General features: G+C 43.8%; 1 protein-coding gene across 1 annotated transcript in view; it reads left to right on the plus strand.

Annotated features, from left to right (window-relative positions):
- Positions 1–23,406, plus strand: part of LOC308296776 (cartilage acidic protein 1-like) — a gene marked incomplete at both ends in the record, with an annotated part of 104,331 nt that overhangs the window by 71,555 nt on the left and 9,370 nt on the right. Inside the window, 4 exons of the mRNA XM_080740102.1 lie at positions 12,606–12,742; positions 19,095–19,177; positions 20,898–20,998; positions 22,701–22,869. Of these exons, the coding sequence (XP_080596228.1) occupies positions 12,606–12,742; positions 19,095–19,177; positions 20,898–20,998; positions 22,701–22,869 (490 nt within the window). The remainder of the gene's footprint in view (positions 1–12,605; positions 12,743–19,094; positions 19,178–20,897; positions 20,999–22,700; positions 22,870–23,406) is intronic.

Consider the following 23,406-nt stretch of genomic DNA (forward strand, 5'->3'; position numbering starts at 1 on the left):
TTTGAGGAGAACTTGACTGACTGATATATAAAGAAATAATGAAGATAACATGCGTGGGAGCCCACAAATAATGTCTCAAATTATTTATCACTAGTCCTGTGCCCGGGGGTGTGCACAGTATCTGAGGGATTGAATGTAGGAGTCTCAGAGGTAATGTCGGAGTGCCCGTTGGGATTGGGAAGATCTTTATGCCCATACATGGTGTTCCGTGTCCAGGCCAGTCTGTGATGTCAGTACTATGACGTCAGAGTACTGCAGACAGACGGCGGACAGACATTCGCTAAATTAATTAATAGATTAATTAATAGATGGTCAGTATAGGGACAGTATTATGGTCAGTGTCATTTCAGTAACATGGCCACGATAAGGTCAGTATCATGGTCATCTTTTGAGTCCTCCCACGAGGAAATCGGAGCATCGTGGAATATTCTCTGAATATCTGAAAGGTTCGTGACAATCTTGTGGCAGGGAACGACATACATTAAGTCGAAAAACAGTGTTGGCAGTCAATGAGAGATAAAAGATAAGGCCTTTATTGATATCCAGGTCCCACAGTCTGTGCAACACACAATATACAACACTATACAGCAGCTGCAGTGCTAGACCATAGTGTAGACCAGGGGTTCTTAAAGGTGATACACCATGCATTTAAAAAGTATTTATGTCATATTGTTTATGTCCCAAAAACGTTTTTCAAAAGGGTTGAGGCTAAATTACCACTCCTGAATAGAGAGCCTCTCTCATTTTTGAATGGCTCTCAGAGCATTTTCAGCTGCAGTACCACCAATTTAAAGAAAAAAAAATCTTCAAAAACGGCCGATGATGACGTCATCATCGGCAGCAAATCTGGATAGCCTGTTTTGAGAACCCGTGGGATACTTTCGCCCAGAGAAAAGACACAACGGTCAGAAATGGGACTTTGTGAGGATAGAAGGTGCTAGTGAGACCCCAAAAAAAGGTTTTAAAATAGGAAAAGTTTAATTTCATGGTGTATCACCTTTAACCTTATTACACTTACACCAAGCACCACGTCAGAACACATCACCATAACTGATGTTAAAATACAGGTCCGTAGACCCCATCCTATTCAACCATTCACTAGGGCATTAACGAAAAAGTCGTCAAGTCGACTCTGTCGACTTCATTACACAAGTCGACTCCCACCAGAGAAAGTCGAAAGTCAAAGTTGAAAAAAAGAAAATACTTTCTATTGTGAAAATAGCAGATCTACATGCTCACAGCGCCTCGCGATGCGAGGCGTTGTGAGCATGTAGATCGGCTATTTTCACAATTTCTGCCTCTATATACATCTGCCTCTATATATTTGACAATTTGGACAATGTTTAATTTGTCATTTTAGAGGTATTATCCGTTCTCAGATCTTTTATTAACGTCTAGGTGTGCTGTCATGCTCATTTCAGCCAACTGCTGTAGGTCAGAACTACCTGTATTGCAATATATCAACATTTCACTAGCCTGATTTCAGACTCTGCGCTGAGCTTGAGTCTGACATTGTCCCATTGACAAAAGATTTCAAAGGGGAGGGGATTTGAAATTCCCAATCACAAGAGATCTGGTGGGAGGGGTTGTGTTTGACTTGTGTGTACACAAAAACATCCCCCCCTCCCCTCTATGACAGGCATCAAACAGGTCGTTGTCTTTCATGCTAACGAGGTGTGCACAACCCCCCTTTGAAGTGGTGGCTGAGTGGTTAGTGTCCACACCTAGGACTCCGGAGGCCCCAGAGGTCGCAGGTACGATTCCCCGCTCCAGCTACCACTGCTCCCCTTCCCCCTTGCGCTCCTTGTGGGTATCTGTTGATTTTCAAAAGTTAGACCCACCCCCTCCTCCGAGGCTCCGGCTCTCATTGGCTTGGTTCTGCCTAAACCAGAGAAACTTTAGCGTCATATGACAACACCAGACCAAGAGAACCAGTCCGCTCAGAGAGTGGGCGGGTCTATGGGCTGGAGCCAGGCAAACATTTCACTCCACTTAATGTCTTTTTTCTTCTTTTTCGGGAGACTCCTCTGAGTACCACCAGAGTACATGCAAGCCCCCGGAACCTAGGAGGAGCTCTGAAGCGCCATGGACATGGTGGCCGTTTGAGGTACTGCAGTTGGGGCCACTAACGACGAACGCGCATTCTAGGCTTCTTTGTATTGGCTGCGTGTTCATAGCGGAAGTGCTCGTTCATGAATTGGGGCCCCAGCGCGTCCATGAACACAAACTATGACGCAAATTGTGTCACAGAAGCCCCACTACGTCACGTTTCGGAGGCGTTTCCAAACGCGGAAGTATGCTTCATGCGCTGGGTGAGCAACTCAATGCAAGTGGACAGGCAGGGATATCTGGTGTCCTCTCTATTATTATTATTGCGACCGAAGGTCGCTTGAGTGTCCTTCCTTCCTTCCTTCCTTCCTTCCGTATCCTCGTGACCGTCCTTCCGTATCCTCTGTGATGTCAGTGTGATGTCAGCGAGTTGTGACATCACTTCCTGTACAGGGCGGCTACACGAAATGTGGATAACACTATATATGGAGATAGTCCAGTCCATCATGTCATATGGGACTACCGTCATAGAAAGTAGCCATTGTTAGGCCGGAGTCATTGGCTGTCTAAACATGGAGATGTGGATAACACTATATATGGAGATAGTCTAGTCCAATATGTCATATGGGACTACCGTCATAGACAGTAGCCATTGTTAATCCGGAGTCAATGGCTGACTGTCTGTACAGGAAGTGATGTCACATGACATACTTTTTATGCCCATATATGAGTCCTAACATGGAGATGTGGATAACACTATATATGGAGATAGTCTAGTCCAATATGTCATATGGAACTACCGTCATAGACACAGCCATTGACTCCGGCCTAACAATGGCTACTGTCTATGACGGTAGTCCCATTATGACATGATGGACTGGACTATCTCCATATATAGTGTTCTCCACATTTCCATGTTTAGGCCCCATCGCTCACACCCTAGGTGGGGTTGGCGATAGGGCCTTTCTGTGTGGAGTTTGCATGTTCTCCCCGTGTCTCCTAGGGTTGATACCCTCACAAAAACATGAACAAACTCCCCCCAGAATGATAACAACTAGAATCGTCAGAGAAACACTGTGGTTGGCCAGATAGTCAAGAATTGGCGCTTCCCTGAGGTGTCTTACTAGTATAACTCTATGGGTACATGTACCACAGGTTGAGAACCACTGGTGTAGACAATTAACAGTGCAAGAGAACACATAACATAACCGCTTGTTTTCTGAGCAATATTAGTCTGGATGATTGTAGATACTATTGTAGATAATGAGTTAACTTTTATCTACAATATACTGAGATAAATGACAGACTAAAAGGTAGTATTGCATCATGCATTTTATGCTAGTGTACATTTCAAGAAGCATGGCCTACATCGTGGCACAAACAGCTCAAAGTTTGTTTTGTACAGGACACGCTGTGATTGGCTAGCGGAACGATCGTTGATATGAACTGGGCTTAAGTACTGTAGGCTGTCGTTTTGTTTTCTTGCTGTTGGTAGTCATGATTGCCAGTTCCCACCTGATGTCATGTGGGAGTCCAGACTGCTCCAGACCATGCTGAGTGACTGCTAGCTTGCATAACATCTTCAGGCTGGGATTGAAGTCTAGGATGTACAGGTCACCAGAAATGAGGTTGTTGTCTTTGTATCCTCCATGGATGATGATACGATCTCCCACCATGCAACAGCTCATCCCATTCATCCTACAGGGGTATTTCCCCTTGGGCTCAACCTGCTTCCAGGAAAAGGTCTCTGGACTGAATTTCCACAGATCATTGAAGTTCTGGTTCCAGTTGCTGCCACCAAATATGTACAGTTCTCCATTGTAGGCAAAGGCTGAATGACCATGACGTTCCTCAGGGAGAAGGTGTCCAGTAGGCTTGTTCAGCCAGCACTTTGTCTCTGTGTCAAACACTGTGACCTGTTTGTATGCGTATCCCTTGCTCGTCCAGACCCCAAATACAAAGAACTTTGTCCCGATGATGGTGGCAGAGTGACATGATGAAACAGGTGGAGTTCCTCTGGTGTTAATTGAAGTCCAGACCATTATGCTGGTGTCCAACCTGTACATGTCATTATATACAGTCAGCTTGGTGCGTCCTCCAAACACATACATGACCTTCTCCAATACGCAGGCTGAGTGGTGCCTCCTTGCTCCTGGAATAGTCCCAGAAATCTTGGGTTTGAACCAGCTATGGGTGTCGACATCAAAGGCATAAAGCACATTGCTGAAAGGATGGCATCCTCCCCAGATGTAGACAATTTCTTCTACCGGCACAGCTGTGTGGCCATTGCGTCCGGAGGGAACCTCAATGGGACTTTGTCCTCTTCCATTTGTCACTGGGGGCAGCTTCCTCCAACGCAAAGACACTGTGTTGAAGAAGTGTACTTCAAGCTGACGCCTGTCGTTGTTTTTATCGTTGGATCCTCCAAATGAGTACAGCTTGTGTCCGACTACCACAGCAGCAGGGTAGATAGTCTTAGGTCCTCCTTTCAGATCTATTGTCCAGTGAAACATTTCACACAGCAGCACCAACTCTACAGGATTTGTTGTTAAAGGACAGTTTAATTAGTTGGAATAGTTGTTGAATGACATTTGGTTTATTGGACGTTTGCTTTTAAAGACAAGTACATTGGTTGTGATGACAATGTTGTGATGTCATTGCGTGATGACATAGTATTTGGAATTTAGATCCATCCAGTGGTGTGATATGGATTTTAGAAGTGGTACCCCTCTAAATTCATGACGTCACGTGCACGTCACGTACACGCGCGTGCACGCGCATGTATGCACGCATGCCTGCCGCACGGTGCTAGTTGAAATACTGTATTCAACATCACAACCTTTTTAATGTAGCCTAATTATATTTCTTATTATTTAGTTACATTGTTAATTAGTTTCAATTAGTGTGTTTCAATTAATGTATTTTTTTATATAAAATATAAAATAACTTTACATATTACATTATAGACTTTACTTTACAAATTACAATCATAGACACTTCCGGAACTCTCCCTCCGCTATGCATGCAGCTCTGACAAAACAACACACTGCTTCGTTTTTCTTCCACTCTTGTGAAGTAAACAGATGAGATGTTCACAAAAGGAGACGTTTTGTCTGCAAAGAATGCAAGGCGAACTGGCCGTGTACAAGTGTAAATGAGGACGTAGGTGAGAACTGCCTACCCGAGTATTGTTATGCAAAGCAGCTAGCCAGGTAGGGGGACTGAAATGTTCGTGCTGACCGCGGTGTCACACAACTTGGCGACGTGCGTGCACGCGCGGGTCGTGTGTGCGTGCATGTGGGGCGTGCGTACGTGCAGCTTGAAAAAAAGAAGTGTGGGCTCGCCGAGCCCAACCGAGCCCACGGCATCTCACCCCTGGATCCATCCAGACTAGTAGTAGTGGATCCCAGTCAACTAAGGAAGAGGGTTTGAAGTGGCTAGACTGATTACAACCACACACAATGTGATTATTATGCAGTGTTGAAATGATTTAACACCTGAGGCAGATTATGTCTTACCATATTTGGCAGTGGACCCCCATCTGAAAATGTTATGGCATCTAATTGGGCAAATGCGACACTCCTACAAGTTTTGTGTCATTTGGTCTGGTAGTTTTTGAGACAGACAGAGAGACAGATAGGTGACCTTCCTCCCCTGAGGGGACGGACATTATTAGCCGGGGAGCCACAGGCCCAGGACCAGTGGTGTCATGACATACTTTTTATTTTAGTTTTTTTCTATTAATTTGGTCAATAAGGCACACAGAATGAGAGGCCTGCTCTGCCGGAAACATTGCGAAAAAAGGTTTCCCATTGACTTCACTATACAGGAAAAAACACACCAAAATAAATACGCTTTAACACTTTCTAAGCCGAAATAGAATGGGGGTTGGTAGATTAGCCGTGAAATTTCTATTATTGTATTGTGATCGAGACATAATATTATGTTTATAAACATGAGCCCGCAGCCCCTCCATCTTGAACTGCGCCGTTGTTTTTTCTTTCTTTTTTTTTCCCCAGGTCAGTAACTCACCGTGATTTTCTCGATCTCCGTTGGGATAGAATGGGTGTTTTGGCCGATCATCGATCTCCCCGTGCGTTTCGCGTGCGCGATCCGTTCACGTAAATGTCCCCGCAATTAATCCATGTGTGACTCAAGAGCAGAACTGAAAATTTTCGCTAGCATAGCCCCTAGCATGGCTGCTGTACAAGCACCAGGGTACAGACAGTAACCGAATGGGATAATGTGCCTTGGAAAAGGAAAGGCCAATATAACTTCTGCTTCATCTCAGCCCAGCCATGAGCTATCGATGCACGAGTGGTGACTAGGGAAGGTTAGACGATCGCTGATTTTCGGATGAAAATCATTTATTTCGGTAAATACGGGAAAGTACGGGAAAAGACGATTGGCTGCCCCTCCCCCCCTAGGAAGTTCGATATAGTACGGTTTTAACATTAAGGGGCTCCCCGTGGCTTGGAAAGGGTTAAGTAGCATGTGAGGTCAAACTAGGGTTCTTGATGATTCTGAATCCATTGCAAGCATTTGTTTTGCATGAAAAACATTCCTTGGGCTAGATTTCGGCCTCTCAAAACTGTGAAAAGTGATGAGTCATCACTTTTCACAGCTTTTTTGGTCTGTTTTCTAGCCCAAGGAATGTTTTTCATACAAAACAAATGCTTGTAATGGATTCAGAATCATCAAGAACCCCTAGTTTGACCCCTCACATGCTACTTAAAGCATATTTATTTTGGTGTGTTTTTTTCCTGTATAGTGAAGTCGATGGGACAGTGATACAAATGGCCATTTTTCGCAATGTTTCCGACAGAGCAGGCCTCTCATTCTGTGTACCTTAACACTTGGGGAGCCAAACTCGTTCAGGGACGAGTTATGGCCACTAGATGTCACCCTGCCACAGGAAGTTATATCGTCGAGGGACGAGTCAACAAATAGTTAACTTTTCGAGACCGCAGCTTCCCTTTGCATGCCCTGAATCCATTACGTCACCCAGCCAGGGCAGGAAGCCCCCTGTCTCTCCCCACACGGAAGGATTTTACATGGCTTTAGATTCTACTTTGAAACATAAGAACGGCTTTATCTGAGAATGAGGTAAAAACAGCCCCATGGAGGCAGAGAGCTGATTGTTTTCACGGCGACACTTTACCGCGAATTTACCGCGATTTTTTTACCGCGAGTTTCGCGAGCGTTTGTAAACAAATGGAGTACCTCCTCAATCTTCTCTGGACACGCACGTGCACACGCACGAAGCTTGCGGGGCTCATCAAAACATAACGTAAGTCAATGGTGGCACCAGCAACAGCTATAAATGTTATAAACCTTGGCCGCCCATGTGTTAATGACCAAATGAATAGAAAAAACTAAAATAAAAAGTATGTCATGACGTCACAGGTAAAACCCTATTCTTTGAGCTTTTGGGCCTGTGGCTCCCCGACTATCTGTCTTGGGCTTTTGTCAGAGGTAACCAGTAAGACGCCCTAAGGGCGAGAAGCTTTAGGTCAACAGAGGTAACCAGTAAGACGCCCTAAGGGCGACAAGCTTTAGGTCAAGGCCGCCCTAAAACAACAGAGACGGACACAATATGTCCATCTATGGGTATTCCCAGATATGGGCTTAATATTGCATGACATCAGGGATCTCCATATATCAGGCATTCACAAGTCTTTAAAGTCTTTTAAAAGCCCTGCCAAAATAACATTTTGTCGACAAAATCAACTGCAGATTTAGTCGACTAAAAGAAAGTTAAATGTTGCCTTTCTGGGGGAGCCTCATCGAAAGATCTGCTTCCTGTTTATCTTTTTCATGCTTCCGTGTCTAGCCATGTCTCGCTACAATAGGAGTTTTCAACGGCCAATAACTATGGATTGCAATGGCCATTTTTTATTTTTTATTTGAGAAAGCGCATGCGTGTCCGTGATTGAGCTGGCAGCGGTTAGTAGTTTGGTTAAATGTGGTTGGCACCAAGCACGTGCACACATAGACATCAAAGGGGGCTTGAGCCCCTGCCCTTTTATCCGTCTGTAAAAAGTGCCCTCTCCAGACCATGAATGCAGTTTTTACTGTGGTGAAATGCAATGCCCTCTTTCCATGCCATACCTGAAGGCAGCATTCAAGAGAATTGCCTTGTCCAAAGTAAACTCTCCTGAACTTGCATGCAGCATCTTATGTTGAAAGAATTGCCCTCTCTGTGTAGAAATCCATGCCGTTACGCCACATCTCCAGTATTCAGTTGATTATGCTTAGTTCAGTGTGGTATCAAGTACCGAAAATATTTTCGATATTTTCACCAAAAGGCCCTTTTAGAAATTTCAGCCCATGCCTCTCTATATCATTCACTGCACATCCCTGGTTGGCAGTGAATGAGTGTTAAGATTCTAGCCTCTATAAAAAGTCTAAAATCCCCGCTATAGCGGCCCCTACAGTCAGCGCTGCTCCGTTACACCTTCTGTAAATTGACAGATCCCTGTCATTCATTCCTCACTGTCCTCCTGACCCAACTCTCCTTTTGCACAATGTAGTGCATTGCAAGATAGAGGGCGCCAGATCCCTTTTAGTCACAAAGCATTGATTCTAGTCATTTTCTCCATTAGATTTCTTTTCACTTTTTTCAACTTTTATTACTTGGGATGGTAAAAAAGAAATGAGGCAGACAAATAAAATGTATTTTGACAAGTAATACAAGTGAAGTGAAGTGAAGTGAAAAGAAAGCACTTTAATCTAATGGAGAACACAACTAGAATCAATAATCTGTGGATGAACAGGAAGTAGTGGTAGGGTGTGACTCAACGGGATCTGGCGCCCTCTATCTTGCATTGCATTACTTTGTGCAAGAGGAGCCTTCAAAACAATCAACTACTGCATGCATGCACCACTCCAAAACTATGAGCACGGTATAACTAGAGTACTTGTAATTTAAAATACTTCCCCCACAAAAGCCATTCATTCACCCTTTTAATCAAGACCTCAGGCCTCCTCCCCTGCAGTGGTCCATGCAGCGGGCAGTTGGCCACCCCCCCCCCCCCCCCCCCCCTCTCTCCTTAACCCTGAGTAGTGGAAGGTCAGTCCAGGCCTCCCTCCCTCCTCCCATCAGCTTTATGATCCTTATAATTAAAACAGGGAGTAAATAGAGGAGGCAGAGTGGAGGGGCCGGGGGTCTATAACTCTTCCCCGACTTATCACCGCCTCGCTGAAGCCAGCAGATATCCGTTACTTTGCCAACGCCAAAAAGAAAACTCCCCCGGCAGGCGTCGCAGAGAGGCGCCGCCCGGGGGCACGATGGCCGCTGGGCAGAGGATGGACGCAGGGTTGATTTCGTCGACTGAAACCATGACGGAAAATGTTCGTCGCCTTACCCCTTTTTCACAGACAAAAACTCGATAAAAAAATAAATACAAACTAAGCTATGATGACTACAACCATGACTAAATATACTGACAATTGTGTCAACAAATAAAAACTAGACTAAAATGTTAGGGAGGGACTAGTGGAGAAGAAATCCAGTAGAACTAAATGTTGCCCTCGGGTGTTGCACTCTGAAAATAGCAGATCTATAAGCTCACAACGCGTCGTACAATACGATAAAACAGTAGGTTCTCAAATGTTATGTATATTTGGCTGCCGACCCCCACCTGTGTGCATGCCAGCCTGCTGTGTATCCATATACTGTACATACGGTACATATTATGTGCACTATAGTGCGCAGGTCAGCGGCCCGTAAAACATATTAACTCATTAAAAGCCAACCCCGCGATGTCGCAGGAAAAGTAATAGAGTATCTATAGTGCCATCCACGCGATGTCGCGGGAAAAGTAATATATTACTGTAACGGCGAGTAAAAATACCTAGTACAATGGCCGACGCTCCGGAGACGAAATCCGCGCTGATTTGTCATCATCACGGCTCCACGAGCACACAATAGTCATCCCATAACATTGAGGTGGACGGGCCGCCTCATCTTTAATGTCCATTATCTCAAAACTACACTTTAGAAGCGAAGATGGAGGCAGATGCTCGCTTATAAAACACATGTATAAACGCTACGAGCCGATCCAGCATGGCTCCACATAAACAATGATCGGTTCAGTCGAAGGATCCGATGACGTCAGACCGGAAGTACTTCCGGTGGCCTTCAAAATAAGACAAAATAAGAGAACGGCCGTGAATGGGGGGGGGTGGGAGGCACTCTGGATATTATAATCCGTTAATGTCTGAGGCTTTTAATGAGTTAACTTCAAATCAACTTTGGCAAATCACTTTGCAAAAACAATACAGCAGTTTGGAACCCAAGAAAGCAACATGAAATAAAAAGCGGTATGGTCAGCAATAATGCAATAGTGCGTGGAATGGCATACGAAGATGCATAATGCAATTCCAAAGTACGCATGTTGGAAATAATCAGAAACAGTGTGCGGTCAGAATGGCAATAGAAAGAGCAGTAGCCTAATCATTGTGTGAGCACATCTGTACAGCTACAGTGTTTTGCTCATGTCATCAGAACTCCATTAGGTCTGTGAATGGTGAATGCTATTGTTTCTTAACCCATTTAGACCTGCATCTGTGTCACTCATTATTTTATGCTATTGAAAAATAGCAGATATACAAGCTCGCAGCGTGGCACCGAGTGCCACGTTGCAAGCTTGTAGATCTGCTATTTTTGAAAAATCATGAAAATGCGTGCACATTTTTGAATATATCTTTTTTTGAAGCGAACACTTGTAACTCAAATATTTGCTTCTGGGGGGGTCCCCGATAAATAATATTTTGAGACGGGGGTTGACATGAAAAAGTTTGAGAACCACTGACATAGAACAGTGTTTCTCAAACTTTCACATCAAGGTCTTCAAATGGAACCAAATGGACCTGTCAGGGTTCATTTGGTTCTATTTGTACACTGTCAGAGTTACAGACTTGTATGGGTCAATTTAGACCCCCCTAAAGGAACCCACAGAGTCCCTGGAATCCACTTTGAGAACAACTGACATAGAAACATGCTGTTTCAAAAAACTTTAGAAGTCATTTAGAAGCGGGTCAAAAATATTCAAAGACTTAAGCTACTTTTCACAATAGCAGATCTACAAGCTCGCAGCGGGGCTCCGGCACTCGGTGCTGCGCTGTGAGCTTGTAGAGCTGCTATTTTTTGATTGTTAAAGCATAAAATAATGGTTAAATGCATGGGTTAATGTGGCATTGAATTCTGGGTATTAGCCCCCTCCACAAGAAGCAGTGCTGGTATACTGATGGTCTACTCTACAGTATGTCAGGGATTTTCAAACTTTTTCATATCAAGGTCCATTATTTATTCTGCATTTGTGACATAGTCCAGGCGTTTCGGGCAGTATTTTGATGGAATCGTGCACTTTATGAAAGAAGCATGAAATTTGGCACACAGTTAGAACATGCCATATGGAACAATTTTGGCTATAGGGGCATCGCAGATTTGTCTTGGGAAACTTGTGGGAGCCAATTAAAGTTGGGCTCTCATAGACTTTACTATAGAGTAAAATAATACAAAAAATAAATATGCTTTAAGTAGCATGTGAGAGGTCAAACTAGGTGTTTTTCGGGATTCTGAATCCAATGCAAACATTTGTTTTGCAGGAATAACATTCCTTGGGCTAAAAACGGACCCGATAAAACTATGTTTTAGTGATGAGTCATCACTTTTCAAAGTTTTGTGGCGGGCCGTTTCTCGGAAAGGAACGTTTTTCGTGCAAAACAAATGCTTGCATTGGATTCAGAATCCCGAAAAACACCTAGTTTGACCCCTCACATGCTACTTAAAGCATATTTATTTTTTGTATTATTTTACTCTATAGTAAAGTCTATGAGAGCAACTTTGATTGCCTCCCACAAGTTTCCCAAGACAAATCTGCGATGCCCCTAAAGCCAAAAATGTTCCATATGGCATGTTCTAACTGTGTGCCAAATTTCATGCTTCTTTCATAAAGTGCACGATGTTTGCCTGAAACGCTCGCACTGACACAGACCACCATTTGATGACACTTAGCCTCTCAGACCCAAAACCTTTCGATTTTGTTGTCATTGGATAAGATTTTGTCCATAATTCCATGCTGTATTGATGTGGTACCATTAGGAGAGATAACAGGCACACGTTGATCTAAAGAACAATTCTTCAATGAACATTGAACATGTTTCACTAACGTTGTGCGGTGCGGTGTGGTGTCTCGTACAGATAGACACATGTCACTAACGTCGTGTGGTGTGGTGTCTCGTACAGATAGACACATGTCACTAACGTCGTGTGGTGTCTCGTACAGATAGACACATGTCACTAACGTCGTGTGGTGTCTCGTACAGATAGACACATGTCACTAACGTCGCGTGGTGTGGTGTCTCGTACAGATAGACACATGTCACTAACGTCGTGTGGTGTGGTGTCTCGTACAGATAGACACATGTCACTAACGTTGTGCGGTGTGGTGTCTCGTACAGATAGACACATGTCACTAACGTTGTGCGGTGTGGTGTCTCGTACAGATAGACATGTCACTAACATCGTGCGGTGTGGTGTCTCCCTACAGGACATCGCCTCTCAGAAGTTCTCCATGCCGTCTCCGGTGCGCACCGTCATCGCCGCGGACTTTGACAACGACAACGAGCTGGAGGTGTTCTTCAACAACATCGCCTACAGGGGCTCCTCGGCCAACCGGCTCTTCAGGTGAGGAGGAACGCGGATGCAGGACCCCTGTGCACGCTATAACCACCTTCCTCTTCGTTTCAGAGTAATCCTTAACTTTATTCTATACTAAAATAAGTACTGTAAGGAGTCCGTGCTGTAGAACTGCATGGTGATTTAATAAACAAAAATATATTCCACCAAATCACATGAACAGCCATATCACTTCTCTGTATTATGCGTGGCCACACTCTTCTCTACCTGAACATGAAGTAAACACAGCACCAAGCACATCCCATAATGCACCTCTGCAGCCCGGCAACTACTTAAAGGCATACTTAAAGACACATACCCCTGGCCCTGTGTATATACCGTAGCATAAGGTCTGCTGATTCAAGCGAATATGTCAATGTATTGCTATTGTACTACGATTGTATCCCTATGTGGGGTTTTGCTTAGCGATCCCTGATTTTGCACAGCGAGCTGCTCGAATAAGATTAGGGAACATCTCCGAACGCAGAGCCCTTTAACTTCAAGATGAACTGTATTCCATGTATGCAATAAATGGTTAAATCGACTTTAACCATAAGACTTGAGTGTTCCTTAGGGGGCACGGTGGCGCAGTCAGTAGTGCTGTCGCCTCACAGCTAGAAGGTCCTGGGTTCGATTCCCGCCGGGGGACACTGTGGGTGCTGGGGGCGTGTTCCCTCCTCCGCGTCATCAGTGCCCACACCCTAGGTGGGGTTGGCAAAAGGGCCTTTCTGTGTGGAGTTTGCATGTTCTCCCCGTGTCTCCTAGGGTAGATACCCTCACAAAAACATGCAGTAATCCTGGTCTCTATAAAGCCTCCCCCTGGCCAGCCGGGGCGCCTGATGGAGGGGAATGGAACTGGTTGGAATAACGTGTTCCTTCCACGCGCTACGTCCAACCGGGGAAGCTCCCCCTGTCAGGTGATAAGAAGCGGCCTGCTCACTCCTCATGCATTGAAGGAAGCATGAGCTCAGTTCGGGGCCCTCCCCAGGTTGGCAGAGGGAGAGTAGAGCCCAGGATCACAGCTTAGGCAATTGGCACCGGGTGAAAAAATGGGTTACAAAAATCGTGGGATAAAAATAAAAAAAAAAAAAAGACTTGAGTGTTCCTGACTAAAATTAAATGAACTCATAGAGCATAGCTCGCTTTTGGTTGTGATTTCTTTTTTCAATTCGGACCCTGGGAACGCAGGTTGCACACAGAGATTCCACACTAATATCTACTATACACTATAGGGCATTAACGGCTTGTGATTTTTGCAAGTCGACTCGACTCAGTAAAAAGTTGAGTGGAAGTCGACTTTATCGTTTGATGACGTCATCACATCACACACGACCCCCCAAATATTTTCGGAGGTCCTCAGATGATTAACTTAATGTGAAATATTGTTTTCTCACTCAACTGTAAACAAACCAACATAAAGTTTAAGCGTATAGAGGATATCTTCACATTTCTAAAATGACAAATTAAACATTGTCCAAATTGTCAAATATATAGAGGCATAAAATTGTGAAAATAGCCGATCTACATGCTCACAATGCCTCGCATCGCGAGCATGTAGATCTTCTATTTTCACAATAGAACCAACCATGTTATACCAAATGTAAAGTAGCACTGTAATATTGGATCATTCCAACCTTGAAAATAAACAATCTTACTGTTTGAATGCTGTACAGACACACACATGGAGCAAAAATAATGATAGAAAAAAAATACTAAACATTTTTTTTTTTCAACTTCGACTTTCGACTTTCTCTGGTGGGAGTCGACTTGTGTAATGAAGTCGACTCAGTCGACTTGTCTCGTTAATGCCCCAGTACGCAGTGATATTTGTCTGGCCATGCCAGGCTAGCGTGGCGCTACTTAAAAAAAAACCTACCCTGGATAAGTAAAGATTAGAAGGAGAGAGAGAGAGAGAGAGAGAGAGAGAGAGAGAGAGAGAGAGAGAGAGAGAGAGAGAGAGAACACGCCCGCACAAGTCTTGCCGCACGGACGCACAAAGAGAACCGTACTGTAATGGTGAGTTTTAATGGTAGTTTGATGATGAGTGTAATGGAGCGTTTATGTGGCTTCATTTAGTGTTCTAAAAAAACAGGGAGAGAAAAAGAGGAAGGAGAGAAATGTTTTAATTCTCAAGGCAAGGATACTTATCTAGTCTGGCACCCTGCCTACTGCTGCACGCTTCACTGAGTCTTGCATTAAGACAGTTTTGGGTCTCTTTCTGGAGGCTTCGCCCTCTCATGATAATAATGAATGAATGCGGTTCTCTCTGAATAATATGATCCTCAAACCTTTTCAGCTCATTTATTAACAAATAATCCCATCCTGCTTTCATTAACCGACTCAGACCCGGAAAGCATCTGTGTGTCACGTTGGAGTTTTAACGACTTTTAAACCATTATTGTATACTTTGGCTATTGAAGAATAGCAGATCTACAAGCTCATGAGCTTGTGGATCACTTTTGAAAAATCATGACCAATTTTGTGCAAATCTTTGAATGTATTTTTATGGAAGCGAACATTTGTAACTCAAATATTTGCTTCTGTGGGTCCCTGGAGCAAAAGGTTTTCGGATAGGGGCCAAATACGTATATTTCTGGAGGTCCTTGACATGAAAAAGTTGTTATAGAAAGATACGTTTTTCAGAAAGCAGCTAGGATTTAGAAGACCATTCTGCTTTCTGCAAGGGTCTTCAACAGGGGGTCCTCCAAATCTTTGAGTGATAGAAATAGAAGATCTACAAGCTCACAACGCCTGGCAGTGTGAGGCGGTGTGAGCTTGTAGATCTTCTATTTTTGGCTAAGAGCTTTGGTGTAGAGGGGGAAAAGCAGACTAAGTACAGAGTGAAAGGTCAAGTTTACTTAGTATTGACGGTTCAAGCGGTTAAATATCTGAAAACACAAATTGACATGAATCCAAAATACACTGATGATTGTGCTGTCAAACAATGAAACTAGATGGCATCTATGATAAGGTAGTGGGGGTCCCTACTTCATCCATTTCTCAACTAAGGGGTCCTTGGCCTGAAAACGTTGAAGACCCCTGATTTATAGAACGGGGTCCTCAGTTCTAAATGTGTTAACACAGGATGGGGAAACTCTGTGGACAGGATGTTATGATGTATGTTAGGACGAGACCGTGAATGAGTTGAGGTTTGCGGGGTCAGGAGTCAGACTGAGCCCTGAAGCCCGACTGGAGCAGAATATTCCCAAACGTGGGTTTTCACGGGAAGACGTTCATTCTGTCTTATTATACGGACAGGATGCTGGCGGGGATGACGGGAGCTGAACCGGAGCGCGGGTCATGCGACTAGAACATGAATCAGCGAAATCATCTCTCTAATAGTTTGGCACGGGAACGCCCGGGCTCCGACCGTTAATTAATTCAATACGGCCGATCAATGTTCTCTGTGCAGAGTTTGGGATTTTAACAGCAACGATCAGCACATAACATACTGTACTACACAATTACACTCTGTGAAGTGATGGGCTGAAGTTAACACACACTTTTTTCAGTTCAATTCAAAGTAGCTTTGTTGGCATGAGAAAATAACATACGTTTACATTGCCAAAGCAAGAAAGATATATAACTAGAAGCAGTGCTCTTCCGAGCACAGGTCTCCACCAGGCCAGGCGTCCTGGTGGTGCTACTGTATAATAGGCCAATGTAAAAAGGGTGGCATATGTTCTTCACCTTAGACCTTTCATTGCAATCTAATTGCTAAAGTCTACCTGCTGGTGGCGCTATAACAGGCCAATGTGAAAAGGGTAGCATTTGTTCCTTGACATAGTGGAAAAAGGCTAATAAAAGGCTGATGTGAAAAATGCAGGGTAAAGGTTTATCCTTAGCCTCTAGGGAGTGCGCTTACAAAGTTTGAAACTGATCGGTGGAGTTATAGGTAAAACCACGAATCGGCCTGTTATAGCACCACCATTAGGCTGATTTCAAAAATTTGAAATGGCATTTCTTCCCCGACCTAGTGGGAACGTATGTGCGCGATTTCATGATATTTGCACTTTGCGTTTGGGATTTGAGGCATTTTGTTCAAAACGGCTCAATCCTACAAACTTTGGAAGCCAATCTTAGCGAATCAGGATGGAATATGCAAAATCGGACAGATCCGTGTCGATCACATGACTGTCGAGATACTGCCTACCGATTTGTAGAATTTTTGGACAAAATCTGTAAGAGTAGTGCACAGAAATGTGTTTTGCGAACATCGGCCACTAGGTGGCGCTAGAAAAGGCCCATTTGAAAAAACTAGGGCAGAGGTTCTAGATTGGCATCCAGGGAATGTGTGTGCTCACTTTGGCAGCGACCGGGCCAACGGCGACTGAGATTAGGTGCACACAAACCTGCGAGGACACACACACGGACGGACGGACACACGGACGGACGGACGGACGGACGGACGAAGGGGGAAACATACTCTCCCCCATGCCTTCGGCTGGTGGAGACAATGAAAACAGTTGAAAAAGGGGAACTTTGGAGGGAGTTGGAGGGGGTACAGCATAGAACCCAGCATAGAGTTTTTGGACCCCGATGTCGGTATCGGACATCGGTCATTATCTCTCCGATGTATCGGTTGTTTTTATCAGTAATATTAGACCACCATTTGATGACATTTAGCCACTCAGACCCAAAACGTAGAATATATTGTCGTTGCCCGTAAGGATCCATTGGGTTTCATTTTACACTCACGAGTGTCGAAGATCTTATAAAGGGTCCATTTGGTTACCAAATCTCCATCATTTTGCTGGGGACCACCTGGAAGCCCCTCAAGGACCACAGTGGTGGTCCACGGACCATTGGTTAAAAAAAGGAAGAAAAGTGAAAAAAAAAAAAGTGAAGACGTTTTTAAAATTTAGGCTATTTATTATTTTATATTATTACAAAACATCGGTTAAACATCGGCAATCGGTGGTCTAGCAATTACCATCGGCAAACATCGGCATCGGTCAAAGAATATGGCATCGGTCGGGCTCTAGTACAGCATTGTGTAAATAGAGCTATGTCACATTGCATCGTCGTGTATACAGGCCGCAGTGATGTTACTAGGTTTTCAATGTAATGGGTCCCGGGACCCACAGGTGGTCATTCAAATGGGTCCCAGAAAAGTTTTATGAGTCCTCAATATAATGTTTTCGAGCGCTGTGAGCTTGTAGATCGGCTATTTACAAAATGTTTGCCTATTTCTTATATTTATTTTACAATTTGGCTAATGTTTGAACTTAGAACTACTAAAACTACATGTGCCCCTAATGAATTCGGGCGCGCAAAATGGCGTCGGACGTCGGTGGAATCAAAACATTGACGTTTCTATCGCCTGTTTAAGACTTTCTACGTGGATTTTATTTGTGTTAACGTAGGGTAAAGTATTTTTATTTTACCGCGACCCGGTAAATTATTTTATCATGGACTCCAATGGAGGTGCATCCCCGGGACCCCAGGACCATGACATGAATGAGTCCCTGGGCGACTTGAATGAGTTTTTGATGCGGGATGCGCACGTAATGACATCACTGACAGGGTATAAAGCCTTTTGAAACATTTAAATAGTGTACACAATAATTTAAATAGTGTACACAAAAGCCTCATAGTTTTAAGTGGTTAAAGAAAGTGCAATACTTTGTTACAGTGCAGGCAATATTTGATACATCTCACCTGCTACTGTATATGAAAAATTAAAACAAATAAATTGGGGCATTATGCTTCTAGTAATTCCGGTGAGCTAGGTGTGTGTGTGTGTGTGTGTGTGTGTGTGTGTGTGTGTGTGTGTGTGTGTGCGTGCGCGTGTTTGTTGCGACCGTAGGTCACTATTTAGTATGAAAACAGGCAGACAGACAGCTCATGTCCGTCTGTCTGCCTGCCTGTCACACCTCATGCTCCTATGATGACGTCTGACATCATAGATGTCTGATGTCATAGACCACACGAGGCTTAATGTTGAAGACATCAGGGATCTCCATATACAGTATGGGCATAAAAGTGCTACTAATATTAATTGTATTAGTGTGGTTGCCCTAACAGTGCATTATCTGGGAATGCCCATATATGGAGATATTGTGTCAGTCTCATGTGGTCTATGGGGAATGCCCATATATGGACATATTGTGTCAGTCTCATGTCTGGTGATAATCCTGCAAACCACCCTTTTATACTTTTTGAAATATTTCAAGATTTGTAAAAAGAGGTCAGATTGGGGATAATCTTCAAACATGGAGATGGACCTAAAGTTAACAACACTGACTTCACCCACCGGCCGTATGACGTGTCCCAGATCACCCCGTATCATCTGACATCAAAAGAGCCCTGACGTTTCTGATCCAGGATCATGTTGTTGATGAGCGATGTCTCTTGGCAGGGTGTCGAGGAGAGAGCACGGCGACCCCCAGATAGAAGAGCTGAACGTGGGCGACGCAGCCGAGCCCGAGGGCAGAGGAACGGGTGAGTCACTGAGACCTGCACGATGTGAGAGAGAGAGAGAGAGAGAGAGAGAGAGAGAGAGAGAGAGAGAGAGAGACAGAGAGAGAGAGAGAGAGAGAGAGAGAGAGAGAGAGAGAGAGAGAGAGATATCTCTGACAGCTCCTCTGTAAAGTGAAGGATGAAACGCAGGGCATGGCTATGATCCACACGCTGCCTCACATTATTTATACAAGCTGGCTGATATTATCTACCGTCCTAGTGGTGGAGATTTTTTTTTTCTTTTTTTTTTTGTTACTTAAAGGGGGCCTGTCACCTAAAGGGTTACTATCACTTTAAGAATCATCTTAAAAAAAAGTAAATATTTTTATGATGTCATTGTGGGGATGCGCAATTATAAGCCAATCAAATTAACAGTCTGTATAGCCTGACTGTATGACTACTTACTGTACTGGTCAGCTGTTGTTGGGGGGCGAGGGGCAGATTACACTGTGACATGAGCTTCAGACTGTTTCAGACCGTTTTCAGAGAAGCTCACGTCACAGTGAATTCTGCCCCTCAACCCCTTTAGGTGACAGTACCCTTTTAAGTAAAAGTATCAATACTCTATGTACTCTGTTAGGCTACACTCACACCAAAGTACCTATGAAAGTGGAGTCCCCATTCCGCCAATGCATTTCAATGAGAATGGAGCGTTTTTTTTTGCAGGAATCCTCTACTGGCATGAAACCGCTCCATTCTCATTGAAATGCATTGGTGGAATGGGGACTCCACTTTCATAGGTACTTTTAGTCAGGGGCGTTAGGGAGATGACATGGTAATTTTGTGCTAATTAGTCTAAAAGCGCTGAATTTTGCACAGATGTAGCTCAGGGTATGCTCTAATAATTTAGCTAGGGCGCCCGAGTCTGCGACATTCGGGGTCAGCAATGGATTCAGCATCATGACAAACCCCTAGTTAGACCCCTCAGATCCTACTTAAATACCCAGAAAAAAAAAGTTTTTCTGGGTATTTTCCTCCTGTATAGAAAGTCGATGGGAGCCCAACTTGATTTGGCCGCTGTGGCGACCCTGAAGGTCGCCGACTCGGGCGCCCTAGCTAAATCATTAGAGCATGCCCTGAGCTTCATCTGTGCAAAATTTTGCACCTTTAGACTGATTAGCGCGAAATATCCCAAACGCCCCCGACTATTTGGTGTGGGTGTAGCCTAACAAGTAAAAGTCGGGAATTCAACATGTACTTGAGTAAAAGTATGAAATTCAAAACCTAAAGTACCAAAAGTAAAAGTACAAAATGATGGAACATAGCAGAATTGTGAGCTTGTAGATTCAAATAGCCAAGGTATAAAATAGGGCTAAAGAGGTTTATGTATCTTTTATAACTGTATACATTTTATTGGCAAAGTAACTATCAACTAAAGTTTTCAAATAAATGTTGTGGAGTAAAAGTACTATATTTGGATCCGCTATGTAGTGGAGTAGAATTAAAAGTATTGGAAATTGGAAATACTCAAGTATAAAGTACAGATACCTTAAGTTAATATACTTAGTTACTTACCTTCCTGAGACTTGAGCAGCTCAGATTAAACCTGCTATGCCCACATTCTACCATCAGATGGCAGCAGAGGTCCACATAGGAATTCTTCCATGCCATTCTGTTGCTTCATTATACTCAAAACCTACTCTTTTGATCTGTTTGTTTGTATGTTAAGGTAATGAGTTCTCTTTGTGTTTCTTTTCTTTAGGAGCTGTAGTGACAGATTTTGACGGAGATGGTAAACTGGACTTGATCGTTTCACATGGTGAAAGTGCAGCGCAGCCTCTGTCTGTGTACAAGGTTAACCTGGTAAGTGTGTGCTGTGTGTGCTGTGTGTGTGTGTGTGTGTGTGTGTGTGTGTGTGTGTGTGTGTGTGTGTGTGTGTGTGTGTGTGTGTGTGTGTGTGTGTGTGTGTGTGTGTGTGTGTGTGTGTGTGTGTGTGTGTGTGTGTGTGTGTGTGTGTGTGTGTGTGTGTGTGTGTGTGTGTGTGCTGTGTGTGTGTGCGAGCGTGTGCATGCATGCCGTCTAATCAGAATAAAAGTTATTTGCCAAGGTTATGAATGTACTATGTACTGTGTGTGCGTGCGTGTGGTCTAATCAGAATAAATGTTATTTGCCATACAGATTTGCATGTTTTTCAGGAGTTTATTTCCAAAACAGTAGTCTAACAAACAAAGCTCTCTATTTTACAGTTACATCCTGTTTACAGTAGTCTCCAGTAGCCAGACAACTATTCCACAATCTCTGAATGCTATATACAGTATAGTGTGTGGAACTACAGCTCTCGAACGGAAACTGATGGCATTTCCGCTCACAAAAATATATTTTAAAATATAATTTCTGCTAATAAGCAAGCTATATGTGCTTTGATGATTTTGATTAATATTAGGGTAAATGTGCTGCGACTGTATAAACCAGGGGTGGGCCACTATATTTCCACCTTCACTCCAGAGGGCCACATAACATATTGCTACGTCCTACTGTCATTCTAGTATCTCATACAAAAGAAGCAAAAATAGCAGATCTACAAGCTCAAAACGCATCGCGCTGCGATGCGTTTTGAGCTTGTAGATCGGCTATTTTTGCTTCTTTTGAATTGGAATCCTGAATTATTTGTTGTTATTTTTTAATTGGAATAATCCTGAAATGTAACATTTTGATTTAATTTCAAATGCATTTAGTTATATACTCATGTTAACTTTATGAACCTAAATACAAAAACAATGGACATAAAAAAATACATTTTAATAATACTATACTAGTCATTAAGCTACTAATATAGACTGACAGAATTAAAGCAGATCATGGTTGTAATTGTAACAGCTGAAATCAATAATATATCAGTATTCTGGTATTAACCTGCAGGCCACATTAAGTGAAGGTGGGGGCCGCATGTGGCCCCCGGGCCGCCAGTTGCCCATGTATGGTATAAACGAAACAGAGTGTGGAGGAGGCTTCACATCCGCTTTATCACCTACTCGTGATCAGAGCTTCCGTTCTCCAGACTGTATTTCTGAAGCATTTGAGAATTGTGGGAGGCAACAGTCTGGCCACGCGAGACATTTTATCTTTCTGTAAAAAGTGCTCTCTCCAGACCATGAATTCAGTTTTTACTATGGTGAAAGAAATGCAAATGTCCTCTTTCCATGTCATACCTGAAGGCAGCCTTAACTTGAATGCAGCATCTTATGTTGAAAGTATTGCCATCTCTGTGTAGAAATCCATGCTGTTACGCCACTTCTCCATTATTGCCTTTTTTATGCTTAATTTAGTGTGGTATCAAGTACTGAAAATAGCCCACCCCCAAACTCACAATGCGTCGCAGCACAACGCGTTGTGAGCTTGGAGGTCTGCTATTTTCGGTACTTTTAGAAATGTCAGCCCCTGCCATTCTCTGCATGTTCCCGGTTTACCGTATCCAAACTGTAACATAACATTGTGTGTTATACACAGTGCACTAGCCTGGTAAAATGTAAGAAGTGTCTGTAAAGTTTATGTCCTTTCTTCACAGGGTACGGGTAACTCGTGGCTGCGGGTGATCCCGAGGACCCAGTTCGGAGCGTTCGCTCGCGGGGCCAAGGTGGTGGTCTACACCAAGAGGAGTGGGCCACACATGCGCATCATCGACGGGGGTTCAGGGTACCTGTGTGAGATGGAACCCGTCGCCCACTTTGGCCTTGGTATGTTAGCCTTAATATAATCACTTCAACCTGACATCCCCAACCCATTTAGACCTGGAGAGCATCTGTGTTTGCCTGTACTTCGTTTTGGGAAGAGAGTCTGGGATTGCAGGGAGATATTTCATTTCTGGGGGGCGGGCTAAAGCCTAGTGACGCAAGCCCCAAACCACGTGCCCCAAGCATACAACCCTGATTGGCCAACCCTTGAAGCTGGTTGAGGAAATATAATCTCAATGGATCGGTTCCAGACTTCCGTACTACAACACCACTACCGCCAGGGGGTGTTGTTGTGTTCGGTCTGGTTTATTAACCAGGCAACATCTGTGTCACTTTAGATCTTAACCACTTTCACCATTATTTTATACTTTACAAGCTCATAGCACGGCACTGAGCAACAGTACAGTACAGTGTGCATGAGGTAGGGATGGGACGCTAAGCGATATTATCGTTTATCGTGCTAAAAAACACTCAGATAATCCCATCGTGGAGATTTAATTTATCTTGATATCGTCCTCCGTCATGCACTGGGATCAATTC

The sequence above is a fragment of the Nannobrachium achirus genome, assembly GCF_963921795.1.
Source record: "Nannobrachium achirus genome assembly, chromosome: 13".
NCBI classification, from domain to species: Eukaryota; Metazoa; Chordata; class Actinopteri; order Myctophiformes; family Myctophidae; genus Nannobrachium; species Nannobrachium achirus.